Source organism: Phoenix dactylifera, chromosome 18 (assembly GCF_009389715.1).
Source record: "Phoenix dactylifera cultivar Barhee BC4 chromosome 18, palm_55x_up_171113_PBpolish2nd_filt_p, whole genome shotgun sequence".
NCBI classification, from domain to species: domain Eukaryota; kingdom Viridiplantae; phylum Streptophyta; class Magnoliopsida; order Arecales; family Arecaceae; genus Phoenix; species Phoenix dactylifera.
In genome coordinates, this window is record NC_052409.1 from 7127344 (window position 1) to 7151378 (window position 24035).

General features: G+C 35.5%; 1 protein-coding gene across 9 annotated transcripts; it reads left to right on the forward strand.

The window, feature by feature from the left end:
• Positions 1 to 3369: 3369 nt before the first annotated feature.
• On the forward strand, positions 3370 to 16917 carry LOC103721764 (zinc finger-containing ubiquitin peptidase 1). 9 transcript variants are annotated; one of them, XM_008812092.3, is made up of 10 exons: positions 3373 to 3559; positions 5498 to 5598; positions 5751 to 5844; positions 6418 to 7295; positions 7444 to 7561; positions 10318 to 10413; positions 10493 to 10618; positions 11082 to 11138; positions 16325 to 16396; positions 16523 to 16917. In XM_008812092.3, exons 2-7 carry the CDS (start codon positions 5534 to 5536, stop codon positions 10574 to 10576), a joined length of 1335 nt encoding a protein of 444 aa, XP_008810314.1. In that variant the 5' UTR covers positions 3373 to 3559; positions 5498 to 5533; the 3' UTR covers positions 10577 to 10618; positions 11082 to 11138; positions 16325 to 16396; positions 16523 to 16917. The 9 variants fall into 9 exon arrangements, with proteins under 9 accessions (XP_026666085.1, XP_026666084.1, XP_008810314.1 ...); XM_026810281.2 differs by lacking the exon at positions 11082 to 11138 and adding an exon at positions 15522 to 15655; XM_039115568.1 differs by lacking the exon at positions 11082 to 11138 and adding an exon at positions 4917 to 4965 and having other exon boundaries at positions 3374 to 3559.
• The last annotated feature ends 7118 nt before the right edge of the window (positions 16918 to 24035 follow it).

The following is a 24035-nucleotide window of genomic DNA, read 5'->3' on the forward strand; positions in this document are numbered from 1 at the left end:
TTCCATACAGTTCTTACTCTCATTTGCAAATTTAAAGATGTTTCTAATCTTTTAGAGTATAGATCTATTGATTTTCACGCACAATTTTTTTTCTCAAAAAAAAAAATATTGCATAAAATCATCTCAAAATTCTTTATTGAAGGTTTAGATTGTACTGGATAAGCTAGTCTCCTCCAATCAAATATATTGCACAACGCCTGCATATTTTTATTTAGCTAGGCACACTTTATGTACAATAGATTAAGCTGAAGATGTGTGTCTATATGAAGTATCAAATGCAAACTAAATTACAAGTTGGGCTGACATATCAGACATAGTCCATGCAAGCATTATTTGCCTATACCCATGTGTATCAGCACCACACTTTCAAAATTTCAAGATCATAATTCTATTTTTTTTTCCGACGATTCTAATTTTTAATATCTTATGATCTTAGTCCCATAAAAAAGAAGAGGTTATACCTTTAGTAAGTCGTGGTTTTTAGGAGGGGAAAAAAAAAAAGGAGAGAAAGATTGATAAGAGAAAATTTATGAATTTGAAAATTTCTACTCAAAATTCATTTTCATTCTCATCATGTGATAGATTTAGTGAACTTTTATTAGACAAGAAAATGAATCGCGCACCAAGGGCTCATGAACTTGCTAGGGTTTTATTGCAATTATGGTTTTATATTGGGAACCAAAGAATGCCGAATCGGGCGGCTCGGTCTGTACCAAGCTGACTCGATGAGATCGGTCCCAAACTGGAACCGGGTTGGCTTGGCTTTTGGATTCGGTTCCGGCCTGAACCAGTTGATTTCGTTCGAACTCGATGCGAACCGGCCGGTTCGCACCGAGTCGACCCGGTTCTGAACCGGCCGATTCAGTTCACTCAGATTCTAAGACTAGAAGCAGAAATTCTGATAGTCATGGATCTTCTAGCCAAGGAGAGAGTGGAGGACAAGATATTATTGTTTATGAGACATAGCCCCAGGGTAATTTTCGATTCACCAATGAGTTTCAATTTACGCATACTGCACAATATAGAAACTACTGTGCACAATCTGGTAGAGCCCGCAAGGATCCAATTGTATATAAGAGACAGACTCCTCGAGGTCAAATAGGAGGACATGATGCAGCTGCAGATAACCTCGAGGGCTCATTTGGTTCGTGGGAAGCATTTTCCCTCCTAGGAATATGATTCCTGGAAAACAAATTCCTAGGAAGAGGATGCCTAGGAAAGTACTTTTGGCATGTTTGGTTGACCATGGAAAAGTGACAAATTTCCAAAGTGCTTATGTTTGGTTGGCCATCCATTTTTCTGGAAAAGTTATGTATAATTCCTATTATGCCCTTAATAAAAATTAGGTCTTTAATGCCTCTTTAATGCTTCTTTAATGTTGAAGGGTCTTTTTGGAAAAAAATAAAAATAAAGTGATTCCCACCTCATGGGAAAGTAACTTTCCCATGTTTCTTATGGGAAAGACTTTTCCATAAATGTGGGAATCATATTTCCATGGGAATATAACTTTCCTATCTCTCTCCTTTAAGGCTGCAAATGGGTCGGGTCGACCCGAGACCCGACCCGTGTAGACCCGACCCGACCCGAATTTTAGGACCCGCGGGTCCGGGTCGGGTCCTAAAATTGGACCCGAATCATTTTCTGGGTCGGGTCTGGGTTTACCGAAGGGACCCGACCCGACCCGAATGGACCCGAAGAGAGAGAGAGAGAGAGAGAGAGAGAGAGAGAGAGAGGGGGAAGCAAAAGAGATTTTTTTTTTGTGTGTGTGTGTGTGTTTGTGGGTTGGGGGGGGAGTAGGATTCAAGCGTGGAAGGATAGCAACAAGCATAAAATCCAAAGGAACCTCGGCCCGTTAGGATTCTATCTCCATCTATTACACTGTTGATACCTCTGGTGTCTCGGTAGCTGGCTTTTTTTTTTACCTTCTGTTTTCTGGTTTTTGTTTCTTTTAACTTTTGCAGAGAGGAAGTGAGGGAACACTGAACTGAATATGGGTCGCGCCAGTTTTCTGCAATGGAAGTGGATTTTGGAAGAAGGTCTGGGATTTTTTTTGTCCTCGTGAGAGGGGAGCTGGAAGACACCAAGTTCCGTCCAATCAGTCATATAGATAAAAAATAGTGTGATATGAAATTTGGCTTGTAGACCGACTTAGTTATAAGTCATGGGTCATCTGTTCTGACCGGAGGTCAATTGCAAGTCATGGGTCACCCAGCATCTCATAATTATGATATGACCAAATTAGATTTGCCCAAATTTTTTTTCTAAAACACAAAAAAATGGACCCGATCGGACCTGAACCCGACCCGACTTGGACCCGAACCCGATCCGGACCCGACTCGGACCCGACCCGATTTTCAACCGGGTCGGGTCTGGGTCCAAAATTAGGACCCGAACAAAAAATCGGGTCGGATCGGGGTCACTTAGGACCCGACCCGACCCGACCCATTTGCACCCCTACTCTCCTTTGAAAACTCCAACCAAACAAGAGGCATCTCATTACTTTTCCGTTGACCATACTTTCCCCCCTTCTTTTTCCGCGAACCAAACGAGCCCCGAGTGTGGAGTAGGATTCATAAACGTATCAGATTCTGAGTCGTATATTGGATCCTATTATCCGCAGCTATAGGCAACTCATGACCCATATGGATACAAATATTGATGTGGTGCGTTTGAGACATCTTTTGATGGCTACTACTCTATACAGCTCGGAACATCTTAGAGGTCGGATTTTGCTATCGGCTTATTTAGATGGCTCTTTCACGGTGATTTTATCGGCCGAAATACATCTCTTAGAGACAAAGTTTCAGCGAGAGATCCGAGAATGCTTATAAGCCGGAGTGTGTTCCTTATGAGATGAATATATAAAACTACAATGCCGCTGGGTTAGATGGGTGGGCTAATGTGCCTTTTGACTATGCTGATGATCAGATATCTACGAGAGATATCGTCACTCGACTCGATTTTAGATATCGGTATGTATGTTGTATTTTAAATATATGTAGTTGATTGTATTATTTTATAATTTGCATCTCATTACTTAATTCGAGGATATTTTATATTGCTCCTTGTAACATACAACATTTCACTAATTATTTTATGATTTGTATTATTTTAAAATAATAAGATACATCATTTAAGTTAAATCGGAGTCATAAAAATACAAAAAAAAATAAAAAAATCAAATTAGGCTTAAAATCATTAAAATAATTCTAAAAAGTGATTACCAATTAAACTAATTTGAAATACTTAAAAAAAATTTGGGCATACCAGTATCATATTAGCACGTCCTACTATACTGTGTATACTGTATTAAACCATATGCAGACTAGTCTGAATTTGGTACTGGTTCGGCGAACTTTGTTGGAACCAAAGAGTTAGGGCAATGTTAGCGGTCAGCCAAAACAGAATTTTAGCGACCAAAACCCAAACCTCAAGCCCATGATTTGGGCACGGACGGGCCTCGAAGTCCGGGAATAAGTTGCGATCAAAAGCGGTACTTCTTTTTTTCAAACGATGCTCTCCTCGCCAACATTTGAATCCTTTTTTCTCCTGCGATCAGGTATGCATACTGGTGACACCCATGTTATGAATAGATTACTTCCAAAGATTTTTTTTTCGGTTTATAAACACTTTTCTTGCCTTTATTTTGGAAGTTAGCAGTCTTGATTTTGGAGAAAAGTAGTTTGATTTGCCATTTTTTTAAAACAAAATGTTCAGAAATGAAGCTCTTTGTTGATTCTTGTGGTTTTGGGGTTTGGTTGAAGAGTGGAAACAAATTTTTTAGTTCTATGTGGTTGTAACTATCAATTGAGATATCGGATTTAGGGCTTGAAGATTTTCCCGTTTGAGCCAAATTCATGTCCCCATCTTGGTGTTGGATGAAATTTGTTGGATAGAATTATGCTTCTTTTTTCTTTCTTTCGTTCTTTTTCTTTTTCCTTGTGTTTTGAATCCTCATCGAGTTCATTTCATGAGAATATGATAGAATCACACTGCTGCTATTTGATTTGAGACGGAGGTAGAGAGGGAACACTTGCTGTTACTTTGTGAAAATCAGTTGCATATTACAGATCAAAAAATATATGCTTAGTCGGCGCAGCCTTACAAAGAGATAGAAGATAATAAGCAAGAACTTTCTATTGGGAAAGAAAGCACCAGTCAAGGAAATTTTAATGGAAAAGTAACACTTGCTGTTGCTCATTTAGATGCATGACGAACAGATCAATGCACAGAATGCTCTTTTCAAGGAAAAGATAAGCTGACGGCAAGGATGGATCATATTATGCTTCCAATGCATCGCATTGACATGCATCTATTTCCCTTTTCCTTTTCCCTCACTCTTTGTGTCTCTGCACTCCATCCGTACTTACCATGCTGGTGTTGGAAATATCTTTTAAAGGACAGCATGCTAATTGGTTCATGTTAACTGCTCTCCCTCGTCTATAATTTGTCCTCAAGCTCTCTCCTAGGCTATCCTAGGTTGAATAATATTTGTATGAATGGGCGATATTTGGAAGTCTTCAATCCTTATATGCAAATCAACAACATCTTTGTCATTTTTTAATTTTCTATAGTTCCTTCCTGCATAGTCAATCTGACAATGTATCATCAGATACCTTGATGTTTCTTAACATCCTTATAGTTTTTATTAGACAGCTCACTTTCAAACCTTGTGGTGCCTTTTCTTTTTTCCCCCCTTTTTCCCTTTTTACTCTTTCAGCCAACCTCTTTGCTTTATCATTTGCTTTCTCTTGGAATAAGATTATGAAAGTGAATTAGCAGTTCTTACCATACACACTAAAACAACTTCATGAAGTTTTACAACTTGATTAATAGTTGAAATGAACTAGACCTGCTGTAGAATGTGACGCTATTACTTTAGCAAGCCTCAATTTTTCTTATCATATGCACATCAGGTTCCTTGCTGCAAGCTGGATCAAAGGAACTCTCTCTACAAGTGCAAAAGTATTTCTCCAGTATTCAAGCTGCTGAAAGTTGAAAAATTGATTTATAATCTTTATGTGATGCCCTCCCACACCTTTTGTTCTATCCATTGTCTCTACCCTCCCCCCCCTCCTCTAGAGGATCTTGTATCTTTGTTCTTTCATTATCTCAATGAAAGTGGGTTGGGCTCAGCTCAATTCTTTTCTCAGGAAAAAGGAAATAATTTTTTCATTTATAATTGTGCATGGTCTTATAGTAGTGTTATGCATATGAAAATTTTGTTTCCTTTGTTGGATATAGTAGATTAGTAATCTTATGCTCATATTTCATGCATGAAGAAAATGTTCTTAAGTGCATACATTATGCAAAATTAAAAAATTCTTTATTGCTCTGTACACTGAACCAATGATATTTGCAATATTTAAAATCCAAAACCACCACAGGTCATTGACCGAATTTGTTAATTTATTTCGTAAAAGGCATTGATTTTATTTTTAACTTAATTAATATTTGGAAGTTTGAATTAAATACTAGTGTTTCTTTGGGTTTTCAGGTGAAACTTCTTTGATTGCTATGATATAGGAATTCAATGACAAGGATGTTTTCTTCTTGCCCTTTTTGTCATATGACTGTTCCCTTCACTGAACTGGAATGGTACGAGTTGTCCTTTCCGGGAGTTTAGCATTTTGCAAACCGCTGTTGTTTTGGGTTTGCTGATGCAGTTCCAGAATATGTATATTTGACTATATAACAGAAGTTTCGGTGATGTTGTAGTTGATGCTTGTTTCATCATGGAACACATACAGGCATGCCAACAATCACTTTGCGGAGGACGAACTTGAAAGAGACATGGCATTGGCACGGCAACTTGCTCTAGCTCCACCAAGTCCTAGAACGAAGGTAGGCTCTTGAGGTTGTTGTTTTATAGGTTGTTGCATTTGCAATTTTCTGAGAACCTTTCTTTGTGTGTGCATGCATCAGCTTGTGCGTGCTTGCGCTCACAATTTTTTGGAGAGCCCTTTCATTGAATATGTTTCTGGTGCATGTGTATGGGTTGTGGGCATGCATGGGCATGTGCATACATACATAAGAAAATTGTTCTTTTTATCAACTATAGGTTCAAACCCCTAGAGAGGGTATAGAACTATTTTCTAGCTCAATATTCTCTGCTGACTTGGTTAGTAAAGCATGGCTATAAATTTGTACCAAAAAAAAGTATGGCTATAAGTCATGAATTATATATCTCTCAAACATGCTTTCTTTTTTCAGCTCAAATTCAGTTAACTTTAGTTTTTAGATGTGTCTGAATGAAAATTTCCTTTCCTTGAAAGTAAATTTCTTTAAGAATACTTTATCTGAATGTGTTTGAGATTGCTTATATGTTCCCAAATTTCTTTAAGAATACTTTATCTGAATGTGTTCGAGATTGCTTATGTAAATATACTAGTTGAGTTCGAAATTGCTTTGTTGCAGGATAAGCCAGCAAATTATGTGGAACCATCTGTTGTTTATTCTGGAAGAACACCAGAAACAAGCATTGACCATAGTTCATCTGCTAATAGAAAAATTCTTGATCAAGAAATATCTTGTTTGGTGGATTTACAAATTAGAAGCACCTTCTATGAGGTTGAAGGTGGTCTTATGGCTTTGTTGAGGAGATGCTTGGAATTAGAAAGTGAAAATTCAAGAAGTATAGTATCAGGCCACATCGATCACTATCAGATTATCGAGTCAGAAGATGCTGGTTGGGGCTGTGGATGGCGTAACATTCAAATGCTTAGCTCTCATTTATTAAAACAGAGACAAGAAGCTAAAGTTGTTCTGTTTGGTGGTTCTGGATTTGTTCCTGATATTCCCTCACTGCAGAGGTGGCTTGAGATTGCTTGGGAAAGAGGCTTTGATACTCCTGGCTCAGAGTCATTTGACCATAAAATTTATGGCTCTAGGAAATGGATCGGAGCTATTGAGTGTGCCACACTCTTCCGTTCTTTTGGGCTTCGAGCAAGAATTGTAGATTTTGACAGTACAGCCTTGTCAAAGCAACTAAATAATGGAGAATCTAAAGGAAAAAAGATAAAGAAACAAGTTTATGGGCCAATGGATAAGTTTTTGCTCCGCACAAATTGTGATGATTTTCAAGTTGGTCCTTCATCATATGAAAATTCTTGGCAGGAACATCATTCTTTAGCTAGACATCCCAAAGATACTATGATAAATGGTGATGGTTCCAGAAAATATGAAAGGAAGATCAATGGTCATCAGGTCCTTGTTGATTGGGTCTGGAACTATTTTACAAGTGAGATTGGTGGCAGATTGGATAATTCTGAACATGTCCTTATCAGTAATAAAACGTGAGTTCACTCTAACCATATCTGTTCCTATGTAAATTAATTGGAACAGTTTTCCTATAAGCATTTTTATGCTTTTTATATCCATTCTATTCTCTCGCATGGTAAAATTTCTTTGATGGAGTAATACTTAATTATGGGCTTCCATTAGCAGGCCTTTGTACATCCAGCATGATGGCCACTCACGAATTATTGTTGGGATTCAAATGCAAAGGAGAGTGCGTGAATCACAAAACCAATTCATTCTCTTGGTTTTAGACCCTGCTCATGTAAGTTATGCTAAGCTTTGTTATTCTATTATATTGCATTTTGTGGCACTCACATTGATGTACTGGAGATGTCTATCTTGGATGATTAGACAAAGCGAGTGATGACATCCAGGTTACCATTTAAAGTTGCTTTGGCTTTCTTTGTGACTGATTGGAAATCCGAAAATTGGAAATCCGGAAATCAAATTGGTCATGAATGTATGAATGCAGAATAAAAATTTCGAATTTATGAATGTATTATTTAGCAGTTTCAATCCAAAGATGCACTGAAATAACTGTTGTTATGTCCTTGCATTTGCAAGTACATAGCATAATAGACTCAAGAATGAAACATGAGCAGAAAAACTGAAACCATTTTCCATGAATTCTGAGGTTAGAAGATGTTTAAGTCTTCTTGTCTTTATGCATTTCTTTTTGTTATAAATTTTTTTTAGCAGTATTCTTCAACATCTATCTTTAGTAACCAAATCAGTTATGAAGTATTTAGAGCTAAAACTAGAATGGATCTGGTGGACTCCACATCGTAATTGTTTATCCCACTTCAGAGTCTTTTGGATGCAACTTTCTTTTCCTATAATGATTGCTATCACCTAATGGCTTTCATCATTGTGGATCTTATTTAATTTCAATTTAAATTGGTTCTTAAGTTGCTCTTCCTTGCATAAAATTGTAACATGCCTTGTTAGGAAAAAAATGGTTCACCATATTATCAGATCTATAACACCCAAGTGATCAACTACTGACATATATTCTCTTTTTTAAAGAGTTAGGTACAATCTTGAATCTATGAGTATGTGGGAATATCTTGATTATTTTCAAATTCAATCATTTGAACTCCAAAATAATCAACTATGAAACAATGCAAATGACTTTGTTCTTCTGCATAGTTAACTGTTGATGATTTCCCAAACTTCTGTTTGCAGCAGAAGCAAAACTATACCTGTCAAATGAATCTCATATAAAGTTACTCATTGGTTCAAAAATAGCCAGATAAACTTAATGTGCTTGCCTTTTAAATCAAGTGCTTGTTTGCTTGTCAACTTTTCAAATAGTCATTTGTTTGCTAGTCACATACTGCTATTCTTTACAACTTTTATAATCAACATGTCCAAATTTATGGTGTTGACAAAGTCCATAGATACGTTAGAGGCAAGATTTAAACATTATGAACTATCAAATGCCATGACCAATATCTAATGTTGGGGGACAGAATGTTGTAACAAGCCATTAAAACAAAAAAGAAATTTTGGAAGCCTATTTTGTGAATTACCTTTTTCTGAGAATAATGGTAAGAGTGACACCAACTATTTCATTGAATTACATAATTCTTATGTTGTAACGGTTCTTATGGGCCATTGTAACAGCTTGTAACAGCAAAATGATGACTTAGTGATATTTCATAGATTTAGTATTTCCTATTTAAGTATGTTTCAAATACTGCAAAATAAGAAAATATAAACTAACTTCCTGATCAAGTGCTGATATCAGATGATGCTATTCTGAGCATCACCTAGTAAAAGCAGTAGGAAATCTAAGAGGCTTTACAAGCACTAGATTGGCTCTGAACCTTAAAAGAATGCTTTAAGACACATTTAATTGCCAAGGGGTACAATCAACCTAAAGAAAACACTTTAAGCAAGGGTGGCCAACTCAGTAGCAATTAATAAACGGCTCTTCAAGTTTAACAAACAAGGAATTGTGTATCACTATGACTATATGATCCATCAGTATCTGCATTTACAGTTTATATAAGGATATGAACATATGCTCCAGAGTCTCAAATCCAAGAAAGAATCTCAGTTGTGAAAGGAATGAAAGACCTGGTGCACCAATCCTCGCCATTACTCCATTCTATATTAATTCAGCTCTTTGCAGATACCGTTTCGTATTGTAGAATTATTGAAAGTAATCACTACATAATTTACCAATTAAGTAGCTGACATATGTTGTCCAAGTTGTCTTGTTGAAATTGGTTCTCATTGATGCAACGTATTGAAGTTTAGTAGGTCAGAAGGTAGATTGCTATAGTTGAGATTTGAGAAGGTTTAGTCTGTTTCATAGTTTAGGTTTATCCACTATTTCAACTAATACTTTCTTTCTCTCAACTAAATTGGTGGTAAGCATAACTGATCAAAGCAGAAGGAAATGTTAGTGGAAGAGAGTACCACCTAAGAATGAGGGAGTTGATTTAATTGACTGGGAGTCTGGGACAGAGTATGCAAAAATGAAGGCAGGAAGGGTCTTAATATTATAGTCATTGATATTGCTTTGATGAGAAAATGATGGTGGAGCATGGAATGGTTAATGAAGATAATGCGACACAAAGCCATTATTTAACACCTCTTGTTGATGGTGGAAGGTAAGTTCTGATCCATTGTTTTAGGTAATTTTAAGTAGAACATCGAATTAATATATTACAATCCCGACTAAATTTATTTCTGTGCATGTCTGCATGGTACAAGGGTGGTTGGCTGCGCAGATGTATGCACTTCCAGAAATGCAAAAGCTCATTTTAAGAATTTTTATATTGTTTTGTGTGCTTCGACTCAGCTTATATTAGAGGACGTCTTTCAGTCATACTTTCCTTCCTGTATCTTGCTTGTCCTTGATGAATATTCTTACAGAGTCAGGTGAAAGAATTCAAAATCTTCCTCACCAACTTACTAGTTGTTTCATTAATAGTTTTTTATTTATATTATTTAGGAGTTTCTTGTATTATTGCTTCCCAAAATTTCCATTTTTGTTGATGCTTACAGAGAACAGCAGCTTTAGAACGGTCTCTTAGAGATAGAAACGGTTGGCAGCAACTGATAAAAAGAGGGGTTCACACGTTTAAAAAGCCCCAGTATCAGGTCATATAAATGTAATAATTTTCCCACATCACAACTAGCTTATCCTGTAAACTATCTAACATATATTTTATGGTTTTAGTTATGCTATGTTGATCCTGGGGTTGCCCGTGGAGAAGAGATGGAGCAGCTCAAGACTATTAATAGCATATTAATTAAATTCTAGAAGGATGACTGTGAAGAAGATAAATGCGTGAACTCATCTAAGGTAATTATCATTTGAATATGTGCATCGTGATAATTATTATTCTCTTGACCCATGATTTTCTTATATTATTTCACTGTCATTATGAAGATAATAATTGATATATCTCTTTCCTTTACTATAGCGCTCATCTAGCCATCTCTAGAATTCATGTGATATCCCTATCATATATACAAAAATACAAAAAACCACTCAATGAACTTCAAACTGATTATTTTACAACTCAGTTAGCCTTCCATCTGGCTTTTTGGATAGAACAGTTTTGAATAAATGCCATTAGTTGTTGCGATTAAGGTGGTATGGCTTCCCATCTCAACCTCCTTACCCTTATCCATTACCACAATTACATCTGAACTAATCACCGTAGAAAGCCTATGAGCAACTGTATTTTGAGTGGTTCTGCACCATGGCACACTTTGCCTTCACCATTTTTTTGATCCTAAAGCACTCATGATTATTGTTTCAGATTCTCCATCCGGGGCATTGGTAGCTTCATCTGGCATCAACACTGCAGGCCTCTTCAGTAATATGATGATTATTTAGAATTATTTAGCCCAACTTCCACTTATTTAGAATTATTTTTTGTTTGCAATTTCCAAATTGAAATGAGATTCTATTGCATCAATTCAAATATCATATGAATTACCATCACAAACCAGTAGCACCATTCTCTCACAAAACTAACTCAATGCTTAGAGACAACCAAGATAGGAGTTCTAACTTCTAAGATACATGGAACATAAATTTACTTGTTTGATATTAGATGAGAGTTTTGGATATATGTAAGTCAATTTAATTTAGTGAATTTAATGGTCACAATAATATTTTTTGGCACACATCACAATAATGGTTAAGAGAGATGGAAAAAAGAGTTTTGCGTAGAATAAAGTTCATTCATAACTTTAGGATTGTGAAAGTTCTAAGATGGGAAGAATTGTACGGATATTTTGAGGATGGGATCCTTATGTTATTTTGAGAAAATAAAATTAATGATAGGGATTGTCTGGGAGAGGGTCATTTTGACAGTAGCAAAGTCTTCGTACAGAACATTGGTACATTAAATGTCTTTAGGATTAGAATTTAGGATAATCATAATTCTGACAGTAATTTGAATCACCTTATTAATTTCTAGAGGTGGTGAAGAAATCTAGGGTAGACTTTCAGGCATTGTTGTGAAAAATGCGGCTATTATGTATGGATGGACTGCATGGTAGGCACCAAGATGGATTTGCATCATGCCTTGGCACATGTGGCTCCGGAGCTATTTGTTTGCCTGTATTTTTAGATTCCTGCATTTTCAGATGCACCTGCAACTAAAAGTGTTGCATTTGTATTGCAAGTGTTTTTTTTGTCTTGCCTGTATTTAAAAACTGCAATTGCAATCCTGTGTTTGGTTGTTTGATGTGGAGAGGATGTCGTCAGCTTGCAACCAACATAGTAAAATTGCCTTCACTAATATTATTATGGCAAACCATCATGTTTATAATTATTATAATATTAGTACATTATATTATATATTATTATAATTTAATATATTATAATGTATTATAATGTCATCTTATGCTATAATATAATATATTACAATGAATGATTACAACATCATATATAATATATACAAGATAATATAATATTATAACATAACATAACATAATATATTTAATATAATAGAATTATACATAACACTACAGTATTATATATTATATTATAATATAGTGAATATCATACTATTAAATAATTAATTAGTATTGTAAATATAATATATTACAGTAATTATTGTCATCTTATTAAAATAATAATAATTATGTTTGTACTATCTTCATACTATAATAACATTATATTATTAGAGCTAGACTTAGCTATACTCAAGTGGATCTCCACTCTGATCTAGTCAGATCTATATTGAATAATGGAGATTCCACATCAATAATCCAAATTGTTGGATGTAATCTACCACATCTAAACTATTTACACATTAAAAAACATAGGATCTGGAGACCTTTAGACTATGCATCAAATGATCAAAAAATTAGACAATCTAAATGATATGAAATTATGTATATATATATATATATATTGATCACTTGATACATAATCTAAGAGTCTCCGAAGCACATGATTTTTAGTATGTAAGCAGTTTAGAGATAGTAGACCACATCTAATTGCTCGGATCAATGATATGAGACTTCCATCATCCAATATAGATATGATCGAATCTGAGTGGAGACGCACTTAAGTGTAACCAAGTCTAGCTCTTAATTATTATTATAATTATATAATATATTATAATTATATTTTATATAGTTACACATTATTACTATGTGATATGATGATATTCATCACTATTTTATTAAATAAGAACTATTATAATAAGAATTATGATAATATGTTATTATAATCATAGTTATATTATTATCATATGATTATTGGAGGAAGGTGATGATGACCCTTAAGGCTACATTAGAGCCCGCATCTAGAGATGTGTCCATTTTTGGCTGCATCTCTGGATGAGCTTAAAGGATGTTAGGTGCAACTCAATTTCCTGCATCTGATGCAACATTTGAGGCTTGAACATAACTCCAAACAGCCCCTTAGGATGTCATGGCTAGGCATTGCTCACTAGGTTTGAAGTTGCATCATCAACTTTCAATCCCCTAGGAAATACTCCGTAGTTTTGCACTTTTTTCTTTGCCCAAATGGAGCATAAATTTTTTTTGGGGTGTTTGATGAGATGAATTGAGATTCAATCATTGCTTGGTCCAAGATAGTGCTGTGCTAGGTTTTGAATATCAATAATTGAAAGTGAATGTCCATCGGTACTTGCCAGTAATTTGGTAGCAAGAGACTAAATGCTCCTACAAGAGAAAGTTTCAGGAGACTTAGGCCCTGTTTGGGGGAGCTTTTGGAGGGCCAAAAAGCACTTTCTGGCCCTCCAAAAGTACTTTTAGATAAAAAATGGTGTTTGGTAAAATTTTCGGAAAGCTGTTTCAGCTTTTGCGGGAAGCTGAAAACAGCTTTTAGGGAGAAGCTCCAATTTGGAGCTTTCCGAAAATGCTGTTTTCAGCTTTGTCGGAAAGCTATTTTTTGGACCAAAATACCCCTATTTAAATCACATTTTTTTTCCCCAAAATCCTTATCCCGCCTCTTCCTCTCTCACCCATCCTTTCCCTCCCCCTCTCTATCTTCTTCTTCCTCTCAACGCCGCCGCCTCTGTTTCTTCTTCTTCTTCTTCTTTTTTCTTTTTTTTTTGTTTTGGAAGCTCGTGGCTGCCCACGGTGGCAGCCACCATGCCGGCCACCACCCATGGCCGGCGACCCCTCTATATTTCAATGAAATAAAATAATAAATAAATAAATAAAATAATGAGTGAGTGGCAAATAATCTGATCTAAATAAATAAATAAATAAATAAATAAATAAATAAAAATATTAGTAATTAGTTAACCAATTTTATCACCTAACTAGAAAATTTGTTAGAGAGATAAATGGTCATTAGAAGGATGAAAAATTAATTTACACTAATAATTATAATATTTTATATATTTATTATTGTATTATACTATAAATATAGTATTATATTACATTATATCATAATACATTGATATGTTATGTTAAATAATTTAATATTATATTAAGTTATTATTCTATAATACATAATGTTATAGTACTATATTATAATAATATTATATTACATTACATTAATATTATACTATATCATATATTTATGTATTAAAACATATTATATTTTATTATGCTTTGTTGTATAATACTGGTAATGTCCTTTATGGTCATTTTGTCACACAAAAGTACTTTCTCAGTTTGTTTACCAAACACATATTAAAGTGCCACAGCACTTTAAAAATATAGTTACCAAACAACAAACAGCTTTTTATAAATGCTCTGCTTCAGACAGCTCTACTTCCAAAAGCTCTACTACTAACAGTTCCCCCAAACAGGGCCTTAGTTATTCTTGGTGGTGCGAGTCTTAGGAGATCCTACATTTGATATATAATTTGATGGATGGTAGTTAAACTCTCTAGTATCTTTGTGCATGGAATTTGGTATTTGTGTGCATGTCTACATGTAAAAGCTTCCGATATCTATGACAAATAAAAAACAAAATCTTCTTATGGACCGATTCCCAAGTGTCATACCAATAGCATGTGTAAGCATGGGGTGCAGATATTTGAGGCTAAATGAAAAGGGTCTGGATAATGTAGCTGCAATTCATAGATTAACTATATCATTCAAGCATCATCTATGATGAATCGTGAGCTCCAAAAATCAACTCTAAATATCACAATTTGGGGTATCTATGAAATCCTATAATGACACGAACAGTCTAGTTATTCTTAAAGTCATGTTCGAGAAGTTGTTTAAATCTAACAGAAGTAGCATAGTTAATGAGGCAAGAAGATAATGCTTCCACTGGTAATCTCATGATATCAGACATTCCCCTAAGAACATATGGTGTAAAGGAATATGTGCTGGTCTTTATGTAACATGAGGGAATGGAAACTTTCTCAATGTAACGAGGGGAATGAAGATGCTAACTGGTCATCTAGAATGGGGCCATCTTGTTCTTGTAACATGCCTCTGAGAATGTTTTCTAGAAGATCTGGTAAACTTATTGCAAGCTGATTGTAGTGCGAAGCTCATCAACTCATTCGCTGCTGCTACCATGTCTGCTTTTTTTCTGTTGGTTGTAGGGGTATAGAGGTGGTCAAGATCATCATGGCTTAGTTCTTGTACTAGCATAAATGGTCATTATAATAAATTTGATGCTCACAGCTGGTGAAAAACAGCTCAGCAAACATTTGATATATCAGGCTATTTAACACCATCTTGTGCTTAAGGAAGACAACGATGAAATTTTTAACAGATCTGACCTGCTGAATGATGAACAGCAGGTTGGGGACTATTTGCTGAAAGGAAGACTTCTAGGCTGGATCAGCTACCTCCTCCCTTAAGAATGCAGATAGTGTGATGATTTGCTGAGTGTAAGACTTCTAGCCTGGATGAACTCTGCAGGACTGGTGCCAAGGTTCGTTCAAAGGAGTTTAATTAATTCATAGTAGGTTAAACCCCAAAGTTGCTTTGCAAAATGAGAAAGCTTTTGCATTATGCTGTGGCAGTAAAGCATGTCCTTCTATGTTTCCTTTTGAAACAAGAAGGCAGTATTTCTAATTGACAGCTTTCAGACTATCTAGTGCAGCATGGACTTCAACAATAGCAATGTGTTGACCATAGCAAAGAATGTGAACCTGTATTGGCAGATTGAAATCGCAAAAGTTCGAATTTCTAGAAATAGTATCTTAAATTTTTCTAGAAAAATTATGGAGACATACTCTACCCATAAAGCTATCCTAGAAGTAGATTAGCTTGGTGAAGTTGCGACATGATTGGATCTAGAACTGGAGGTCTATTTGATACTGTACTAATTCATGATTTGCAAAAGGCTGAATCGGGATTATGGATGTTTTGTCTAAATCAGAGAACTCTAAAGTGCAAATATTTGAAGATACGATGAAACATGGAAAATATTCATGCTGGTTCCTAAGCAAAGAAACTTGGTGCTGATTTGTCTGCTGGAAATCGAGATATTATTCAAGCTCTGCTTGGTTCATTTACTCGTCCTTGGTTTCCTCATGGAGATGCTTCTGATGGTAGCCAGTTTTTGAAAGTTAATGATTATTTTGTTCTTTTTGGACAGGTGATGGCAAAATCTCTACGAAATGGGCAGCTACTCAATATGCCATCATGAACAGCATTTCGTAAACTCATGGTAGGTCAAGTTACTATTCTACGATTATTCTTTCATAATACTTATATTTTAATATGTAGTGTTAGAATTGGCTATTTTGGTAAACGATATGACAACATAATATTTGGCATGTGATGTTGAATTCAGGAAGGCGAACAGTTTATGGAGGCAACAATCAGTACTGGTTGAAAGGCAATTTCCAGCTTACGTATATGTCATGCTTCTAGTGAAGATTTGTGTCTAGATTATACACTCCCTGGCTATCCTGATTACTTTTTCAAGGGGGGAGAAAGCATCTTAGTGAAAGCCAGAACAATTTAGCAGTATTTTTCTTTGTTTCATAATCATTTCAGCATAATATTATTGAATTGCTGGTAAATGTGCACTTCTTTCGTAGTCGATGCTAAGATAGGAATTATGCAGCAGATGGAAGCGTTTAGGTCATGATTCAATCACGTTTAAAATTTCTAAATTTCAGATAGTACTATCATTCTGTTGGCTTGTCACATACTAGCTCAAATATTTTCTCTTGCTTATTTTTACCGTGCCGCTTTGGATTATGAACAGCATAAAACTCGTTCATTTCTACCATCAAATCTTGGATTTGCTTTTGGCTTTTGATTTTTTTTCTGAGCTGAGTTGAAAAGCCCATAGTATGTCGTACCAGTCCGAACTGAGCGATACGGAGCGTACTGTACCATACTAGTTTGATACCGGTTTCCGGTACGGATGGCGTACTGACACTTGGTACGTTAAAAAAATTTTATACCATACCATACCGACATTGTGCTAGTGTAGCACTCGTATAGGGTCCGATGCCGATACAATGAATCTTGAAAAAGCCTACACCATCAATGCCCAGTGTTAGTAGTTTTGAACTTTGCTATTTTGATCGATTAGACGTTCCAATTTGATGCAATTCTTCTTTTTTTTTTTATGTATTACTGTTCACTGTTGAGTGTTGCCATCGAAAAGCAGATTGCTTGAAAGTGCTTAAATGGCTAACAAAAATATTACCTATATTGGTTTATTTGATGCAGTATGTGGTTCTAGCTTGAAACTGTTTGATCATTTAAAGTTTGATCCTGAATACATTGCAAAAAGCCCAGTAATTTTCCATGTACATGCCTTGTTACTTTTGGTATCCATTTGCTTTCCTCTGAGAAATTTTCCGTCAACTGGTAGTAGCTACCTATGCTTCATTTCGTTCTTTTAGATTGTAGGAGAATTCACCCTAGATCAGCAGTATGATGTCTTCGGAGGATCAAGAAAACCTCCAGAGTTCTTTTTTTTTCAGAATGCTAACATTAAGTATGCTCTAACTTTTGATTTTTCAGGATTATGTTTAAGAGTCATTGTTGGCTAATTCATTTTTTTTAACCCCACAGCAGCTGTCATCCTAGAAGTGTCCAAAGAAGCACTAAAGCAGTCGAGTCTCTTCAAAACTATCAGCTGCCACTCTTAAAAATAGATTGGCCATTAGCAAAACAGAATAGATAGATGTATTTTAATAAAAAAAAGCACACCTCATCAACTCTTAGTCAGGATTAATTTCATAGCCCCCTTTTTAACAGAAAAACAAATAGATTGTCCATTAACAATTCTATTCTGATATTTTGATAGCACTAAAAAGTTAGGTAGATGGCTGGTACTTGTCTACCATCATGACTTGAATGCCAATTCTAGAGTGGTCGCAGCCTGGTGCTAGATTTAAGGCATCAGCAGACCAAAGGAAAGCAGAAAAAATTGTAACTGAGGATGTAGCTACTGCATGCAAATTTTTGGACCACCATGTCCTTGTGGCACCATTTCTCAAAGAAAAACATCACCGTATTTAGCCATTAAATCCTGTCCTCAATAAGGCAGCATTTTAGTGGGCCACTCCTATCAATCACAATCAACCAACTTGTTGTTCTTTTATCTGTCTTGGTGCTCCATAGCCGGGCAAGCAGTACTGTGTTTGTGTCTGCTCGTACTCGATATCATTGAGGGCAAAATACTGGTGCAGGGGAGTAGAATGGAACAGAGTCTATAAAAATAAGGGCGCCAAGCTATTCCTGAAGGCCTCAATATGGTGCTACGAGCAAGAGTCGAATATTTGTTGATATCAGCTTTTATGCACTACTTTAATGGCAGAGCCCATCCACAATGGAATTTATGTATGCTCGAATATATTCCTCAAGAAGCACAAGGCGTGCATTAGCTTGGTAAATATGCTAGATTCTATAGATGATATGATGATATATATTATTAGAATGTTGCTTAGAATATATATATATATATATATATATATATATATATATATATATATATGCTGGATTTTTTTTTTTATGCCGATCAGATCAGCTGAGAGTATTGCATGGTGTTCTTGATGAGATGATTGTATTTCTTTTGTCCGTGAATGAAGTGGCCTTTTCTACCTGGGTTTTTTTTTTTTTTTTATCGTATCAGTACCACAGGAAGGGAGACTCATGAGGTGGTTCCAATTAGCACCCGAGCCCAATCAAATTCGGCAAAATTGATCCAGTCTAGTAGGACCCAATTGGATGGACCAAATCTGACAATATATATATATATATATATATATATATATATATATATACACACACACACACAGATATAATTAAATGGGCCTATAGAGCAAGGAGCTAACTCGAAATTGACAAGCTATCCACCATGATCCGAGTGTTGATCTTTGGAAATGACAGAGATAGCATGCAAGTCAAGATGGACTTGACTAAGCTTAAAACTCACTTGGCATTAAAGGATGGATCCAAAGATAGGCTTAGCTAATAAATGCTAAGATAGAGAGGGTCGTAGCTATCTCTAGTGGAATGCTTTTCATGTAGACTCACAAGCAATGCCGTTGAGCTGCACCAAGTGGGTATAAGCCGAACTCTATAGCTCATATGTATATAAGTATTCAAAATCTATTCAAAAAATAACCAATATGAGACTAAATACACGCCCACATGAGTCCTTACATACATTCCTCGTTTAAGCCCTGACGTCCTCGTCAGGCTAAGGATCCAAATCTATTCAAATCCAATCACAAATATCATAATCAGCTCGTGCTTAGCTCAAATATGCCCATGCTGTAGTATCTCTTAATCCAGATAGATTATGGGCTGGGTTCACTCTAATACCATTTGTAAAAAACTAGGACCTTATCAAAAAAGTTAGCCAGAAGTTATTATTTGGATTTTTTGATCCTATATAAATATTTGAGATCTATCATAGGAATAACCGATGTTGAATTAAACATACGTTCGCACAGGTCCTCACCCATATTGTACAGATTATGAATTCTTATAGTACTTATATAGTTTTAGACCTATTGGGTCCTCACCCACATTGTACAAGTTATAAACTCTTATGGTGCTTATATAGTTTTAGACCCATCCATTTAAAAGCCCTGATTTTTGGAGGGGATCTTATCATAGTATCAAAGTTCACTGACCCTTCTGGCCTACTGAAACCTCCATGCTCCTATTATTAATCCACATATCGTTCCTCAAACCTAGAGCAGTTGAGGAGAAGTAATGCGCTAATGTCACAAATTTGAGTCCATTGCATTGTCATTTTACATTAAGTCTTGTTGGTTCAAATTTTTGATGCCCAATCTTCTTTTTCGGATGCTTATTTTGTGATTAATTCTTGATCCATGTATAAAATATATATTTTTGTGTATATAAATAGATGCAACTTTATGAAAAGAATAGATATAACTGTATGTATGGATTACATATATACAAAGATCAAACATCTATCTATTAATTTTATCCACTTGTTTGCTGTCTAAATTGACGGCACGGCGATGATCATGATGAGGGCATGGTTATACCTCTGCTACTAAAAACCAAAATGCTGCAGTAATTGGCTCCTTCGCATCGTCATCTGGTGGGTGGTTCTATATACACCCCCCCTATTGCTAAGGACACCCCCCAAAAACCAAAAAAAAAAAAATACCCAAACTAACCTTTAGTGTAATTACCATATTGCCCTTGAAATTTTCTCATACACCCCCCCCCCCCTCCCTCCTCCTCCGTTTCGTTTTGAAAAGAAAAAAAAAACACCCCTCAAACCCCCCTTAAACCCCTCGATCCATTTACATCGTTTAGGCGATCTTTGAAGGAGATTTAAGCCCCATTCGAAGCATGGACAAGCAACTAGTGATTTGGGACGAAAAATCGGCCGCAAAGGTACGTGTTCCACCTTGTTTCGAATTTTTTTTTTTTTCACGGTTCGTGCTCCGTTCGGCACTGGATCGCCGAACAAAAGGCTTCTGTTCGGCTGAACAGTGCCGAACAGAAGCCTTCTGTTCGGCAACCCTCAACCGAACAGATCTGTTCGGCTGCACAGTGCCGAACAGAAGGCTTCTGTCCGGCACTGTTCAGCCGAACAGAAGCCTTTTGTTCGGCGATCCAGTGCCGAACGGAGCACGAACCGTGAAAAAAAAAAATTTCGGGAGAAGCCGGCGAGGTGGTTCCGGGAGAAGCCGGCGAGGTGGTCGGAGATCGGGAGAATGCCGGCGACGAGAGGGAGAAGGGGGAACGGGGGGTTTTGGGCGTTGGCGAGGTGTTTTGGAGGGGAAGAGCGGGGTGGGGGGGGGTTTGGGGGGTGTAGAGAGCAATTTAGGTGAGGGGGTGGGGAGGGTGGGGGGTAATTTAGGAATTTTTAATTTTTTAGGGGTGTCCTTAGCAAATGGGGGGGTGTAGAGAGTATTTATTTTTTTTTTAATTTTTGGGGGGTGTCCTGAGCAATAGGGGGGGTGTATATAGAACCACCCTCATCTGGTGCATACGTGCATTCATGTATCGCATGAAAAAGCATCACCACCCATATATATATATATATATAATATATATATATATATATATATATATATATTATAACGACTGATCATCTAATTTTAGGATAGGTGCAGCTAATAGAATCATAAGTGAGAAAATGGTATAAGAATGAAGAAGGAGCCTTCTGCTGTGTCCAAAATATCTCTTCAAAGTGCTGGACGGCGTAGGTGGTAACCTAATATGCCGTCCTATTTGTCTCAAAGTGTATATGTACAATTTGAAAGGTGCTGCATGTCGCAAAGAAAAGGGACTCCTCCCCCACCGCCCATTTGTCCTTCCATTACTTTGCCCTGGTTTTAAATAATAGTATTATAATTGCTATAACAGCCATTGTACTAGTTTATACTATCCCATTATTGCGATAAATAAAGAGGGAAAGACACGGCGGCCATTATTTTTAGTTATTTTTCATTATAACGGATCAATTATGATATAATTAATGATCATTATTTTTATTCATGTATTCTTTAAAACAAAATTAATTTTTTTATCAAAAAAAATTTTATTGCAAAAATTCCTCTAAAATGATTGTATGCTGCAAAATATATTATTTTTATCTCATAAAAATAAAATGATACCATTATTCTATTTTGTTATTGTCCATTATTTTTTATTACAGTAGCTGTTATTTCATTGATTATTGTAATATTAAAACTTTGATTACTTTTGGAGAATTCAATAATGACAGTTATGATTACACAACCAATAAAACTGTTTTAGCTATAATGGGATGGAGACAAGAGCTAGTGTCGGTCTCTTCGTAGCAGGAGTCATAGATAAGAGTGGGCCCAAACATTAAAGTTTTTATAAAATATTTTTATTTTACAAAGAAGATGCCCTGAGGGCAAGTGGACCAGCCAGCCTAACATTGAAGAGCCAGCCGTTTCTAATAGTTCCTTTGCGCATGCCTCGTAGTTGCAAGCTGAACAAAGTCACACGGAGAAACATTAACACACAAAATCTTTTTTTTCGCCGAAATATCTGGACAGTGTTGAGGGACAGATTTACCTTTCAGACCAAGTATATTTTTTGAGAAGTCAATAAAGCTGCAGATTGAATAGCTGCTTATATGGCTAGTCATTCTGATAGTACCTTATAGGTTGGAGATGAAAAGTTGCCCTGTGCACTTCGAGACATTTTGTTTTCTGACTTTATTGGGTGCATCTGTACTCGTCAGATATGATCTACCCGCTTTAGCAAAAAAAAAAAAAAATCCTTTTGCTCCTTAAAATCATCAGGGTGACAATATTTAACCGTTTAATCCATTTAACTTATTTCAATCTATTACATATTAAATTATATTATTTATTTAATAAAATAATCACGATCGAATCAATATTTTTAATATATTTAATAAATAGATTGAATTTAGATTGAAAAATTTTTGATCTACCATACATCCGATTCAACTTTTATTTTATTTGACCTAAGTGCCCGATCATGCTTTTTATCAATACAAACCTTAAAAGGCTCCCTGCTTGAAACAAACTTGCAATTGTTTTCTCTTCTTCCAATATGGAGTCTTTACCCTATTTTTGTGAAAAAAATCATGTTATGGATGAGAGCAGAAGGTTTTGGACCACAAATGGAAGCCACCCTAGGGAACTCCAAACCTTACTTTTAAATGTTATCTATTACATAGTGTCTTTTCTTAGGACCATCTTGTATTATGAGGAAAAGATGTCTTTCTTGCGGAAGCCAAACTTTCATCCTCTCTTCTCTTTGATGGGTCACAACCATATTGCAATCTACTCCTCTTAAATTCCAGATAGTATGGCCCGCTCACCCACCTTTTCCTTCTTTTAATTTTTCATTCTTTTTCAGAAAAAGACTCGGTACCTTGCCTCCATCCTTTTTCTCTGTTCCCTCCGCCCCCTATCATACGATGGTCATCCATTAAGATGTGTTTTAATCTAATATTGATCGCATCTACAACACATGCTTACTACCATATCTAAAATGTTAAAGGCAAATCAAGCAATGCTAATTTTGACTCCTTGTTTGCCACCCTCTATGATATTTAGGCTCCATTTGGTAGAGCTATTGGCAGTAGAACTTTAGGAAGTAGAACTTTTATAAAAACTATTTGTTGTTTGGTAACTATTTTTAAAGTGCTGTAGAAATTTAATATATGTTTAGTAAACAAATTAAGAAAGTACTTTTGATATGAAAAAATGATTATAAAAAACATTGCATAATATTATACAACAAAGCATAATAAAATATAATATATATTAATACATAAATATATGATATAGTATAATATTACTGTAATGTAATATAATATTATTATAATATAGTAATATAACATAACATATCAATGTATTAAGATATAATGTAATATAATATTATATTTATAGTATAATATAATAATAAATATATAAAATATTATCATTATTATCATTATATATTAATAAATATAAAGAGATATTTTCTGTAATTATAAAATTTTATCATGGGTATTTTAGTCTAAAAAAGTATAAATCAAAATAGCTTTCTGATACATGCTAAAAGTGCTTTTCAAAGAATCTCCAAAAATGGAGCTTTTCTCAAAAAGCTGTTTTAGTTTTTTAGCAAAACTAAATATTTTTTCAATTTTTTTACCAAACAACCTTATTCCATCCAAAAGTATTTTTGGAGGGTCAGAAAGTACAACCAAAAACTTTGCCAAACGGACCTTAATCTACCAAGTTGCCAAACTTCTCATTCATGAAGCTTTCTACCTTTCATTGTTTTTTTTTTGGTGTTTTTATGATCATGCGTATCACATAAGCCTTTCTCCAATCTTGTTTAGCTTCTACTCCCTT

Coding starts and splice junctions, on each gene's coding strand:
- LOC103721764 (XM_008812092.3), top strand. CDS start 5,534: ATGACAAGGATGTTTTCTTCTTGCCCTTTTTGTCATATGACTGTTCCC. Junction 5,845..6,417: donor CACCAAGTCCTAGAACGAAG/GTAGGCTCTTGA, acceptor GCTTTGTTGCAG/GATAAGCCAGCAAATTATGT. Junction 10,414..10,492: donor TTAAAAAGCCCCAGTATCAG/GTCATATAAATG, acceptor TTATGGTTTTAG/TTATGCTATGTTGATCCTGG.